This window comes from Myxine glutinosa, chromosome 11 (genome assembly GCF_964187855.1).
Source record: "Myxine glutinosa chromosome 11, kmMyxGlut1.1, whole genome shotgun sequence".
Taxonomy (NCBI): Eukaryota; Metazoa; Chordata; class Myxini; order Myxiniformes; family Myxinidae; genus Myxine; species Myxine glutinosa.
The window spans coordinates 66,793,471-66,806,353 of NC_136271.1; the positions used below are offsets into that span (position 1 = coordinate 66,793,471).

Genomic DNA, 12,883 nt, shown 5'->3' on the forward strand with positions numbered 1-12,883 from the left:
CACCCTGTCGTCATAATTTCAGTTCCCCCCAATCATCAAGTGTGATAATTTGCTCCAACCAGGTATATTACATAATATATAAACGTTCCCTAAAGGGTGTTGAAAGAAACACAACTGGCAAAGCCAAATAGCATTTTTTTTTTTTTGTATACTGAATCGAGGCTCGTGAAAGAGCTGACATTTACTTCACAAACAAATCAACCAGATAAACAAAATATATAAAAAGAGTGAGCGGAAGACAAGAGAAGGGGAAGCACACAAACACTTGAGAGCACACAACATTTAAGAGCAGGGAGATGTGTGAGAGGGAGAGGGCTTGGGGGGAGGAGGCGTGGGAAGGGGGGGGGGGGGTGGGAGAAGTATAAAACACAAGGACACCAAGGACTTCCAGGACAGAAGTTGGTATTTCAAAAAAGTGGAATTGGGGTGAAATTAGCGGGGATAGAAAAGATCAAGGCTTTGGATGGGGGAAGATAAGAGATGGTGGTGAACAGCTGTTTTAAAGACCTGGGGGGTGGAGTGGGATTGAAGAGAGTGAGGGAGTTTGTTCCAGAGGTGGGAGAAAAGAGGAATGAAGGAGTGAAGGTGAGCAGAGAGTCTTGATTTTGGCAGTTTAACCATAAGAGGGATGCAGGCAGATATTGTGCGACCTGTAGGAATATTTGCGGGACAGAGCCCAGCGAGAGTTTGGGGGGGCAAGGCCAGAGAGGAGTCGGTAGAAGATGGAAAGACCACCAACCTGCCTGCGGTGAGTGAGTGAGAGGCCCTTGGAGTTAGCTTCATCGCGGGAGATTCCAATGATTCTGAATGCTTTGGTTTCAACAGCGTGAAGACGAGCTAGGTGTGAGGCAGGAGCACCAGCCCAGAGGGGAGAGCAGTATTCCATTGAGCTGTGGATGAAAGCCTTGTATGTGGTGAGGAGCTCAGGTGTGCCAAGGAAGGACTTCGCACGATGGAGGATGCCCAGTCGGCGACTGGCTTTGGAGGCCAGATTTGAAATGTGGTTTTCCCAGGAAAGATCATGGCAGATAGTGAGACCCAAAAGCTTGAGTGACAGAACTTCTTGGAGAGGATTATTCAGAAAGTGGATAGGAGGGTTGTCCAGTCGGTCTTTTCTGAGAGACATCGTAAGAGTGTGAGATTTGTCAGGATTGAAAGACATGTTCCACTTGTTTGCCCAGTCTGTGATTTTGTCCAGGTCTGCAGAGAGTGAGGAGGGCTGCAGACTGCCGATCTGAGGGATGAAGAATGGAGCGACAGAGAGTAGAGTCATCAGCAAAGAGATAGAGAGGATTTTCAAGAGAGTTCTTTAATTTCATTACATTCTACCTTTTTTCAAGTTGACAATTACAATTACAATTCAAGTTTCATTTACAGTTTACATTACAATTCAAGTTTCATTACATTCTACCTTTCAGAAGCGTAATTGTCGGCTATAAAACTCACCCATCATGTGAGGGACATACATACATTAGGAGAGACAAACGCTGAAAACACAGGAACCAAACATGTACACCGTAAAAAAATCGTTTTGTTTAATCATGAATTTGCAGTTCTAAAAGCCTCTTAGCGAGTTTGAAGAAGAGGAAGAAGCGCTAATGTATGGTTTATTCACACAGCAGTTTTAGCAGAAATATTTGTTTATTCTATGACAGTAGAAACCCTTTAGAAGGACACGGAAGGAGAATACAAAATTATATATACAGCAGTGATATTTTGCGAAGCAATAGAAAAAAAATCAAATCAAAAAAATCGCTAACTCAGAGGGCCTTTCACTTACTCACCGCAGTCAGGTTGGTGGTCTTTCTGTCTTCTACAGACTCCTCTCCGGCCTTGCTCCCCAGCTCTCTCTGGGCTCTGTCCCCCCAATATTCCTACAGGTCGCACAAGATCTGCCTGCAACCCTCTTATGGTTAAACTGCCAAAATCAAGACTCTCTGCTCACCTTCACTCCTTCATTCCTCTTTTCTCCCACCTCTGGAACAAACTCCCTCACTCTCTTCAATCCCACTCCACCCTCCAGGTCTTTAAAACAGCTGTTCACCACCATCTATATATATAAAACACTGTGTGTGTGTGTGTGTGTGTGTGTGTGTGTGTGTGTGTGTGTGTGTGTGTGTGTGTGTGTGTGTGTGGTGTGTGTGTGTGTGTAATGTTACCGATAGACTCCGAAACGGAGAGGCTCACGTGCTTGATATTTGGCATAGACATGGCCATTGAGCCTGGGGACGAACATGGCTGAGACCATATTTGACGAGATCCATATTTTTTATTCATATTTACCTGAGCGCATTTCAGCGAAGTACCCGCTAATCTCAGCCAGTGCGAGCAGCTCGCTGATTCGCTCAGAGCGATCACGTGATGTTCCATCCCGTCACACGTCACACGTTTGCACGTGATCAGGGCGAAAAGCCATTGCGTTTTTCACCTTTATGCGACCGTGTTTTGTGTCGATTTTGTGCGATTTTAATTCATATTTCGTGTTTACGAATTCGAATACGAAGGATTTCCCCTTTCCCCTTTCGATTCGAATACGAATCGAATACGAGCTTGAGTCGAGAGGGGGCGAATGTACGGGTTGGGAATGTACGGGTCTCCCCTCCCCCACCCGGCAATGCCGGGTACTTCTGCGAGGATCACGTGATGTTCCAACTTTGCCGCCATAATCTCACAGTTATGCGTTCGCACATAATTCAGTTTTTTCACATTTCAGCGAGCAACATTGCCATTCACACCACATAGGTTTTTTTTTCACTTTCATCTGATATTTGTGATTTATTTCAAACAAACTGTATTTCCCATCTACACGGCCATGTATTCCTATTAACGTTATGTAAAGTACATAAATTGTGTGGATTACATCATTTGTGGATGTGATCAATTGCCAGTAACCATCTATATCCCTCCCCTCCCCCTCCCCTTCCCCCTCCCTTCCCCCTCCACCCTACCCTCTGCCCTTCCCCTTTCCCCTCCCCTTTCCCCTCCCCTCCCCCTCCCTTTCCCCCCTACCCCTTCCTTTCTGCCCTACCCCTTCCCCCCTCCCCCTCCCCCCATGCTCCTCCCTTTCCCCCTACCCCTTCCTTTCTGTCCTACCCCTTCCCCTCCCCCCCACCCCCTCCCCCTCCTCCCTCCCCCCCACCCTCCCACTCCTCTCCCCCTCCCATCCCTCCCCCTCCCCCTCCCCCTCCCATCCCTCCCCCTCCCCCTCTCCCCTCCCCCCACCCTCCCACTCCTCTCCCCCTCCCATCCCTCCCCACTCTCCTCTCCTCCCCTCCCCCTCCCCCCTCTCCCCCCTCCCCCCTCTCCCCCCCTCCCCCCCGTTCCCCTCCCATCCCCCTCCCCTCCCTCCCGCTCCCCCTCCCTTTCCCCCCTCCCCCTCCCCCTACCCTTCTCCCTCCACCCTACCCTCTCCCCTTCCCCCCTCCCCATCCCCCTACCCTTCTCCCTCCACCCTACCCTCTCCCCTTCCCCCCTCCCCTTTCCCCTCCTCTCACCCTCCCCTCCCCTCCCCCTCCCTTTCCCCCATGCCCCTCCCTTTCCCCCCTACCCCTTCCTTTCTGCCCTACCCCTTCCCCTTCCCCATCCCCCTCCCTTTCCCCATGCTCCTCCCTTTCCCCCCTACCCCTTCCTTTCTGTCCTACCCCTTCCCCACCCCTCTCCCCCTCCCCCTCCCCTCGCCCTCCACCTCCCCCACCCCCTCCACCCCCCTCCTCCCCTCCCCCCTGTTCCCCTCCCCTTCCCCCTTCCCTCCCCTCCCCCGCCTGGCAATGCCGGGTACTTCTGCTAGTTTCTTATATTCCCCCATCCAAAACCTTGATCTTTTGTACCCCCGCTAATTTCACCCCAGATCCACTTTTCTGAAATACCAACTTCCTTCCTGGAAGTCCTAGCAGTGTCCATGTGTTTTATACCACTCCCACCTCCCCTCCCCCCCCCCCCCTTCCCATGCCTCCTCCCCCAAGCCCTCTCCCTTCCACAGATCTCCCGATGTCCCTGCTCTCAAAGGTTGTGTTTGTGTGCTTCCCCTTCTCTCCCCATCGTGTCTACCGCTCCCCTTATTATATATTTTGTGTGTCTGCTTGATTTTTTGTGTGATAAATGTTAGCTCTTTCACGAGCCTCGATCCTGTATACAAAAGCAACAAAAAACACACACTGTTCTAGACGTGTTTGCCCTATGGGATACGCCGTAAAAAATCATAAATCATACAGCAAAGGCGATCCAAAAAAGAGTGCATGACCAGCCATGTGTGTTTCAATCCTGTAACTATGTATGTTGCAGGACTGAGCACCAGCAGTTGGAACCGGTCACATTGCTTCTGACGCAAGATGAATATTTTGAAAATAACCTCAGCATGCACAAATTAAGGGCATCAGGATGTGTATCAAAAGTTGACAACAGCACAGGATGTACAAAGCCAGGCGCATTGCCGATGACTTTAAAATACTCCAATCCATGCTTCACAGTGTGCCCAACCACGCCTCTTCATATGAAAATACATTGCGGTCAGCATCGGCACAGTCCCCGTGTGCTAGGTGGGAGCCACAAATGACGTGTTAGAATACAGTGAAAGGAGGAGCTGCATCCATCGGACGACTCCCTTTTCCCAAATTATTTGACCACCACCGCCCCTGTGTCCCTGATTGAAGTTTCAATAAAATAAAATGCTGAACCTTAGTGTGGTCTACTTTACACAATTAAAATGATAAATTAAGGCGTTTAAACCCTTACCTGGTGTTCCTCTGCCTCGTGTGTTCGAAGTACAGCAAACCACGAGCATTTAATTTCATGAGAACTTCCTGGTTTGCTCTAATTTCCAGAAAGAACGGCTGTCTGTAAATTGTGACCTCTATGTCACCATGTAAGAGTTCCACACTCTCTTCATTTCTCTTCACAACTTTCCAACTGCAGGGCAAAGCATAAAAAGGCTTTTCATCCTCTTTAAAAAAAAACGGATGATGCTAAACCCTTTATAATGCATATGTGCAAACAATATATTTATTAAACAAAAAACATACGCACAGGACAGGGGCGGATCCGGGGGGTTCATTTGGTGCACGTGAACCCCCTCCCCTCCACCCCCAATCCCCACCTCACCCTCCCTCCGCCGCTTCCATATTATATATACCATAATACCATATGGTATTACCATATTCCAATACCAATACCATATTCCATAGTATATATACTTCCACCATCTGCAATGGACGGAGGTATTGTTCTCAACCTTGTCAGTTTGTTTGTGTGCAGGATATCTCAAAAATGTATTGATGGATTTTGGATTTAATCTGGTGGACGGGTTGTGTGTGTGCCAAAGAAGAATGGATTCGATTTTGGTGAAGATCCGAATCCAGATACGAGAATGTTAAAGTGATTCTTCACTATGGAGTGCGATCTGGCAAAAACTATACATAGCATGATATTTCAAAGAGCTATGGATGAATTTGGTTGAAACTTGGTGGAGAGGTCGTGTGTGTGTGTGACAACGACAAAGTGATTTAATTTTGGTGAAGATCTGAATCCAGCTCCAGATACGAGGGTTTTTGAATTTTTAAGTGATTCTTCAAAATTGAGAGATGGGGCCAAAAATGATATACAACATACAACATGCATTTTAAAGGCCATTTTCCCTGCTAGAGCGGGGGTTAGCCTTGCGGTCCGGTCCCCATGACAATCTTCTCCATTTTGCCCTATTTTCTGCATCTCACCTTGTTAATCCCCTTGCCCGCATTTCTTCTTCCACCATCTTTAGCCAAGTCTTTTTCGGTCTTCCCCGTCCTCTGCTTCCTTCTACATTCATTTCCATCACTCTTCTCAACCAGTCACTTTCATCCTTCCTCAACACATGACCAAACCATCTCAACCTGTTCCTCTTCACAGCATCAATCACAGGCTCTATTCCCATCATCTTTCGCAATTCATCATTTGTCTTCCTCTCTCTCAACGATACTCCACACATCCACCGAACCATTCGCATTTCCACCCTTTCCAACCTTCGTTGCTGCTCTACGTTTATTACCCATGTCTCGCTCCCATAAATCATAACACTTCTCACACATGCAGCATACACCTTTCCCTTCAGCTTCAACGACACTCCCCTCATCATCAGCACGCCACCCAATTCCCGAAACTTCTTCCATGCACATCTCACTTGAGCAACCGTTGCCGAGTCTGATCCACCTTCTCCATTCAGCATGTCTCCGAGGTAGCAAAATGTTTTCACACCTTCCAGCTTCACGCCATCTCCAAGATCCAACTCAACATTTCCTCCATCTGCAGCTCCCTCTGTGCACACCTTACATTTGAATGTAGCTGCCACACTGGTTAATGACCCTCTCAGACCACTACATTTTTGATGAACCCACTCAGCGCACATTGTACACTGAATGGAGTTCACTCTGACACCCTTCCTACACACAGCACAGGGCCACTTCCCAGTTCTTTCCACCTCACCACATGCTTTACCACTTGCCATCACCTTCGTCTTTCCGATATTCACCTCCAGACCTTTTGTCTCCATACATTCCTTCCACGTGTTCATCTTTTCCTTCAGTCCATCCATACTTTCCGCAATCAACACCAGATCATCTGCATACAACAACTCCCACGGTAAACCCTCCTTTACGTTCTGAGCCAGCACCTCCATCACAGCTACAAATAGTAATGGACTTAGTACCGACCCCTGATGCACTCCCACCTTCACCTCAAACTCACCACTGTTCCCGTCCTTCGTCCTTACAGCTGTGCGCGCTCTTTTGTACATTGCCATCACTACTCTGATCAACCATTCCTCCACTCCTAACTTCCTCAATGCCCATGTCAATACTTTGCGTGGTACCCTATCGAATGCTTTCTCCAGATCAACAAACCCAAGAAACAACTTCTTCCTCTTCTCCATGTACTTCTCCTGCAACTGCCTCACAATGAAAAGCGCGTCTGTCGTTCCTCTTCCTGGCATGAATCCAAACTGCATTTCGTCGATCTTCACTTTCTTCCTTATCCTCCTCTGGCCAAAAATGGCCAGAAATGGCCAAAAATGATATACATGATGATATTTCAAAAAGTTGTGAACGACAAAAAGTTGTGGATCCGCTACAAACCCCGATATGGCCTACCAGACTCAAAGTAAAATGTGCATTCATTTCCACATATTGCATGCCATGAGCTACCTCTTTGGACAAAAACGCCAACAAGAATGCAAAGGAGCCACATGCTACAGTTACAAGTTGTACGCAACCTTCAGAGTCCCAACTTTAATCTTTTCCGGCCCTGGAAACTGATTCGCCCCAGCACCATCGTGCGACTCCACATCTGGTGCCTCTTCTCCAATGATACTTCTACCTCTGCTGGCTCTGGCCAATGACTTAGAACCTGATCGTAGAACTACAAACCTGCTTAACTGAGCACGCGAGACAGGACACATAGGCACTGCACCTCACCCCGTCTCTGATCTGCTTGTTTGGGACAGTAGACACAGAAGTCATCAGTGAACTGGTGGATCTCTACCAATATGACCTGCCATCACCAATACTAGTTGTTACAGAGGTGTGGAGCTGGCAGATAATGGGGTCCCAACCACAGCAGCAAAAACCCTCCAACAGACAGATAAATCATTCTTCCCCAACATCCACTGCCTGCAGGAAAAGTAGCTTTAGCTCCTCCTTCAGCCAGAAGTCATTCCAAGTGCCATTGTGTTCCATGCACAGGTCTACCTAGTTAATTGCTAATAAACCAGGATATATACAGTATATGTCATGCTGGGGCGTCATCCCATAGTGGAGAGCAGTACTACACTGAGATACGGTTAAGGGTCTTTCAGACTGTGAGTACTTCCGATTTTCCAAGGAAAGACCGTGATCGACGATGATACCTAGTCTCTGGCTGACCTTGGAAACCAGCTTTGCTAAATGGTCAGCCCTGGAGAGGTCATGACTGATGGTGAGGCATATAAGTTCAAGAGACTGAAACTATTCCAGTTAGTGACCATGGAAATAGATAGGTGGGTTCGTATTACTATTCTTCCGGAGCGAGAGGGTGAGACAGACAATATGATTCTCCAGGATTAAAGGACATGTTCCATTTATCAGTGCCAACATATAATATTCGAATTCGATGTTAATAAGACCAGATTCAAATTGTGCACAAGGAATTCTTCTTTTTTAATTCTAAAATATTATATATTTTAAATGAAAACATTTTTAAAAACATCCCAGTTGCTATTTCCAATTTAGAGCAAAAATCGATAAATTCATAAAAATGAAGCTGATTTATCAACAGCTATAATCAACCAGTTTTGAGACTAGCCGTGGAAATCTGCGAATTGGCAAAAGTCTGGCACATTTGCTTTGGGTAAGCATGTTTTGTTAGAAATGTTTGTGTGCTAAATAAACAAAAGACGTTCTAATGGATCCGTAGGGTAAAAACGCTTATCCCGACATACCGTTGAGTTTCCAGCTTGTTCGTGAGCACATCTCGCACCCTGTACCGTGGCCTCAATGGCTTTTCCTCTCTGACACACAGCCGGACCATGCCATCAGGTAAAGAGAACACCTGCAGCATCAGAGTAACCTACAAAAAAAACCACGTCATGTAGGCCCTCAGATAAGGTTTTATTGGAAGAGACTGCATGTCACTTTAAAAAAATCAATCTATTAATCTTTTTACCTGCCGGCATTCAGAATAACAGCATCAACATACCAAACCGAATGGCACACGGTGGTGAGCATACCTCTACCAGGCTGAACATGCAGTTTACATTTTGTTTCCCACTGATAGGCCGGATGAGTATCCAGACCTGAAACAGAATCGCATTGGCTTGTTCTCGTCACCCAACTCATCCACCAAGTTTTGTCACAACTCGTCCACAACCTTTTGAAATATCATGCTATGTATCGTTTTTGGCCTTATCTCTCAATGGTGAAGAATGCCTTGTCATATTAAATAAAATCTCAGGTCCAGATCTTCACCAAAATCTAATCAATCGTCCTTGTCACACACTCAATCTGTCCACCAAGTTTTGTCTGAATCCGTCCATAACATTTCTAGATATCGTTCTCACAGTCAGACAAGCAGGTGAAAACATAACCTCCATCTACCTTCAATGGCAGAGGTGACAAAAACACTACTTCATATTTTCAACAGGAAAAGTGTTTTGTTTTTTGTGGCGGCATTAGCTTTTTTTATCCTAGAATTCCAGCACCCGATCCGAGTGTACCTGAAGGCTTTAAGAGTTACTTGCAAGGTGTGGACTGGCTAACACCCAAGGCAGACTACGCAGGTCAGGCAGATTAATCCTTCCCTGAAAGCCTTCCAATGCCAGAGGGGCTATGACAGGGGAAATACAGAAGTTGACGTCTTAATTGCAGCTTTTGCAATTACTTCACAGAACCGACTTAAATATTGCTTTGCAAATATAATTATTCAAAACGACACAGTTATTATAATAAACAAGCAGGGTGGTTGAACCTCTCTGTGCGTTTTAAGCATCACAATCGGCAAGTGTAACGTCCCACATTCAGACATCAAGGTTCATGGAGGAGCGAAACAACACAGCGTGAGCCGATAAAGCTCTAACAAAGGAAATGAGAGGAATGTTACAGAGACACACGATACATGTAAGTAGTGGGACAACATAATAATTTGGAGAATTGTCACTGGGATTGGACAAGCACAGGGAGATGAACGCACAAATAGGGGGGAAAAAGGGCGTGCTGAAAAGTAATGCCTCCTATTCTTTCTCTCCAAAACAGGTAAAGGTATTTGAATGAAACAAAACACATATAACATCAATCTTTATCCTACCTTTGTGCATTTTTTATATACATCGTCTAAGCTCGTGGAAGAGCAAGAACACAGAACAAATCAGGATACAACATAACAAAGGGAACAGCAGGAGAAAGGGGAACCGTTGACAGCAAGGTGGATGGAGAAAGTAAAGGGAGATGGACAAACAAGGAATGCAGATAATGGAGAGGGTTAGGGTAGAATGCAAGGGGTGGGCAACATGGATACATCAGCAAAAAATTGGGAGGGTTGGGAGTGGTTTAGTGGAAGTAGAAAAGATCATGGTTTTGGATGGGGGATGACCTGAGATGGTGGTGAATGGCTATCTTGAAGACCGAGAGAGAATAATGAGATTGAAGAGTGTGCTTGGTTGGTGGGGAAAGGTGGTTCCATAGGTGGGGAAAAAAGAGGAATAAATGAGTGAAGGTGGGTCGTGGTTCTGGATTTAGACAGTTTCACTAGGAAGGGGTTGCTGGTGGACTGCGTGCATCCACGTGTTGCAGATACTTGGGGGATGGAGGGGGGGGAGACCATGGAGAGAGCAGAGGGTACAAGACCAGAAATGAGGCGGAAGAAGACCACTGACCTGTTGGCGACGGCGCTAATAGGCCCATAGACTCAGCTTCATCATGGAGGATTCCAATGATCTTGAAAGCCTTGTTTTCTACGTCATCAAGCTGGGGAAGATGCAAGGCAGGGGAGCCAGCCCAGAGGGGAGCTGTGGATGAAAGCCTTGTAGGTGGATAGGAGCTCAGGTGAATAGGATAGGAGGATGTATACCTTTATGTGGATAGGATAAGAGCTCATAGGATACTTATTTCTCAACATAATCACTACTGTGGTCCTCACATTTCTACCAATGTTCTAGTGGTTTTTTCTCATGCCACCACAATATAAGTTTGTCCTGATGACTTCACCAGCGCTTCACATCGGCCTTGACATCATCATCGGAAGAAACATGTTCTCCACATAGGTGTTTCTTAAGTTTGAGGAAAAGATGAAAATCTGACTGAGCCAATGTCGGGGCTGGTGATCCTTTATGTGGTACACATACGCCATTGACTATCTCTTACACTCAGGATCGTAATGGTGCACCCAACTCTCATCTCCAGCTGGTCATCCCAACTCTCATCTCCAGTTGGTCATCCCAACTCTCATCTCTAGTCATCTCATTTCCAGTCAGTCATCCCAACTCTCATCTCTAGTCAGTCATCCCAACTCTCATTTCCTAAGGTCAGTCATCCCAACTCTCATTTCCTAAGGTCAGTCATCCCAACTCTCATTTCCTAAGGTCAGTCATCCCAACTCTCATTTCCTAAGGTCAGTCATCCAAACTCTCATCTCTAGTCATCTCATCTCCAGTCGGTCATCCCAACTCTCATCTCCAGTCGGTCGGTCATCCCAACTCGCATCTCCAGTCAGTCATCCCAAATCTCATCTCCAGTCAGTCATCCCAAATCTCATATCTAATCATCTCATTTCCAGTCAGTCATCCCAAATCTCATATCTAATCATCTCATTTCCAGTCAGTCATCCCAATTCTTATCTCGAGTCATCTCCTCTCCAGTCAGTCATCCCAACACTCATCTCCAGTCAGTCATCCCAACTCTCATCTCTAGTCGGTCATCGCAACTCTCATCTCCAGTCGGTCATCCCAACTCTCATCTCCAGTCGGTCATCCCAACTCTCATCTCCAGTCGGTCATCCCAACTCTCATCTCCAGTCGGTCATCCCAACTCTCATCTCCAGTCGGTCATCCCAACTCTCATCTCCAGTCGGTCATCCCAACTCTCATCTCCAGTCGGTCATTCCATCTCTCATCTCCAGTCGGTCATCCCAACTCTCATCTCCAGTCGGTCATCCCAACTCTCATCTCCAGTCGGTCATCCCAACTCTCATCTCCAGTCGGTCATCCCAACTTTCATCTCCAGTCGGTCATCCCAACTCTCATCTCCAGTCGGTCATCCCAGCTCTCACCTCCAGTCGGTCATCCCAACTCTCACCTCCAGTCAGTCATCCCAATTCTCACCTCCAATCAGTGATCCCAACTCTCATCTCCAGTCAGTCATCCCAACTCTCATCTCCAGTCAGTCATCCCAAATCTCATATCTAATCATCTCATCTCCAGTCAGTCATCCCAAATCTCATATCTAATCATCTCATTTCCAGTCAGTAATCCCAATTCTCATCTCGAGTCATCTCCTCTCCAGTCAGTCATCCCAACTCTCATCTCCAGTCAGTCATCCCAACTCTCATCGCCAGTCAGTCATCCCAACTCTCATCTCCAGTCAGTCATCCCAACTCTCATCTCCAGTCAGTCATCCCAACTCTCATCGCCAGTCAGTCATCCCAACTCTCATCTCCAGTCAGTCATCCCAACTCTCATCTCCAGTCGGTCATCCCAACTCTCATCTCCAGTCGGTCATCCCAACTCTCATCTCCAGTCAGTCATCCCAAATCTCATATCTAATCATCTCATCGCCAGTCAGTCATCCCAACTCTCATCTCCAGTCAGTCATCCCAACTCTCATCGCCAGTCAGTCATCCCAACTCTCATCTCCAGTCAGTCATCCCAACTCTCATCTCCAGTCAGTCATCCCAACTCTCATCGCCAGTCAGTCATCCCAACTCTCATCTCCAGTCAGTCATCCCAACTCTCATCTCCAGTCGGTCATCCCAACTCTCATCTCCAGTCGGTCATCCCAACTCTCATCTCCAGTCAGTCATCCCAAATCTCATATCTAATCATCTCATCTCCAGTCAGTCATCCCAAATCTCATATCTAATCATCTCATTTCCAGTCAGTAATCCCAATTCTCATCTCGAGTCATCTCCTCTCCAGTCAGTCATCCCAACTCTCATCTCCAGTCAGTCATCCCAACTCTCATCTCCAGTCAGTCATCCCAACTCTCATCGCCAGTCAGTCATCCCAACTCTCATCGCCAGTCAGTCATCCCAACTCTCATCTCCAGTCAGTCATCCCAACTCTCATCTCCAGTTAATTTGTGTTCTCCATATTTTCATAAAAAAGGATTGTTGAAAATTTGACGAGTTACCTCAAATTGTAATTTAAAATTACAGTTCAATTGGATGAAAATTG

General features: G+C 46.7%; 1 protein-coding gene across 6 annotated transcripts in view; it reads right to left on the reverse strand.

Moving 5' to 3' along the window:
- LOC137436728 (neutral alpha-glucosidase C) overlaps positions 1–12,883 on the reverse strand; it is a 105,159-nt gene that overhangs the window by 90,278 nt on the left and 1,998 nt on the right. For 4 of the 6 annotated variants that reach the window (XM_068130769.2, XM_068130768.2, XM_078786730.1 and 1 more), the window contains 2 exons: positions 8,441–8,568; positions 4,732–4,905 (listed from right to left, as the gene is read on the reverse strand). In XM_068130769.2, coding sequence (XP_067986870.2) covers positions 4,732–4,905; positions 8,441–8,568 — 302 coding nt within the window. Of the gene's footprint in view, positions 1–4,731; positions 4,906–8,440; positions 8,569–10,369; positions 10,461–12,883 lie in introns of those variants that run through there. The other 2 variants (XM_078786732.1, XM_078786731.1) reach the window with 1 other exon arrangement.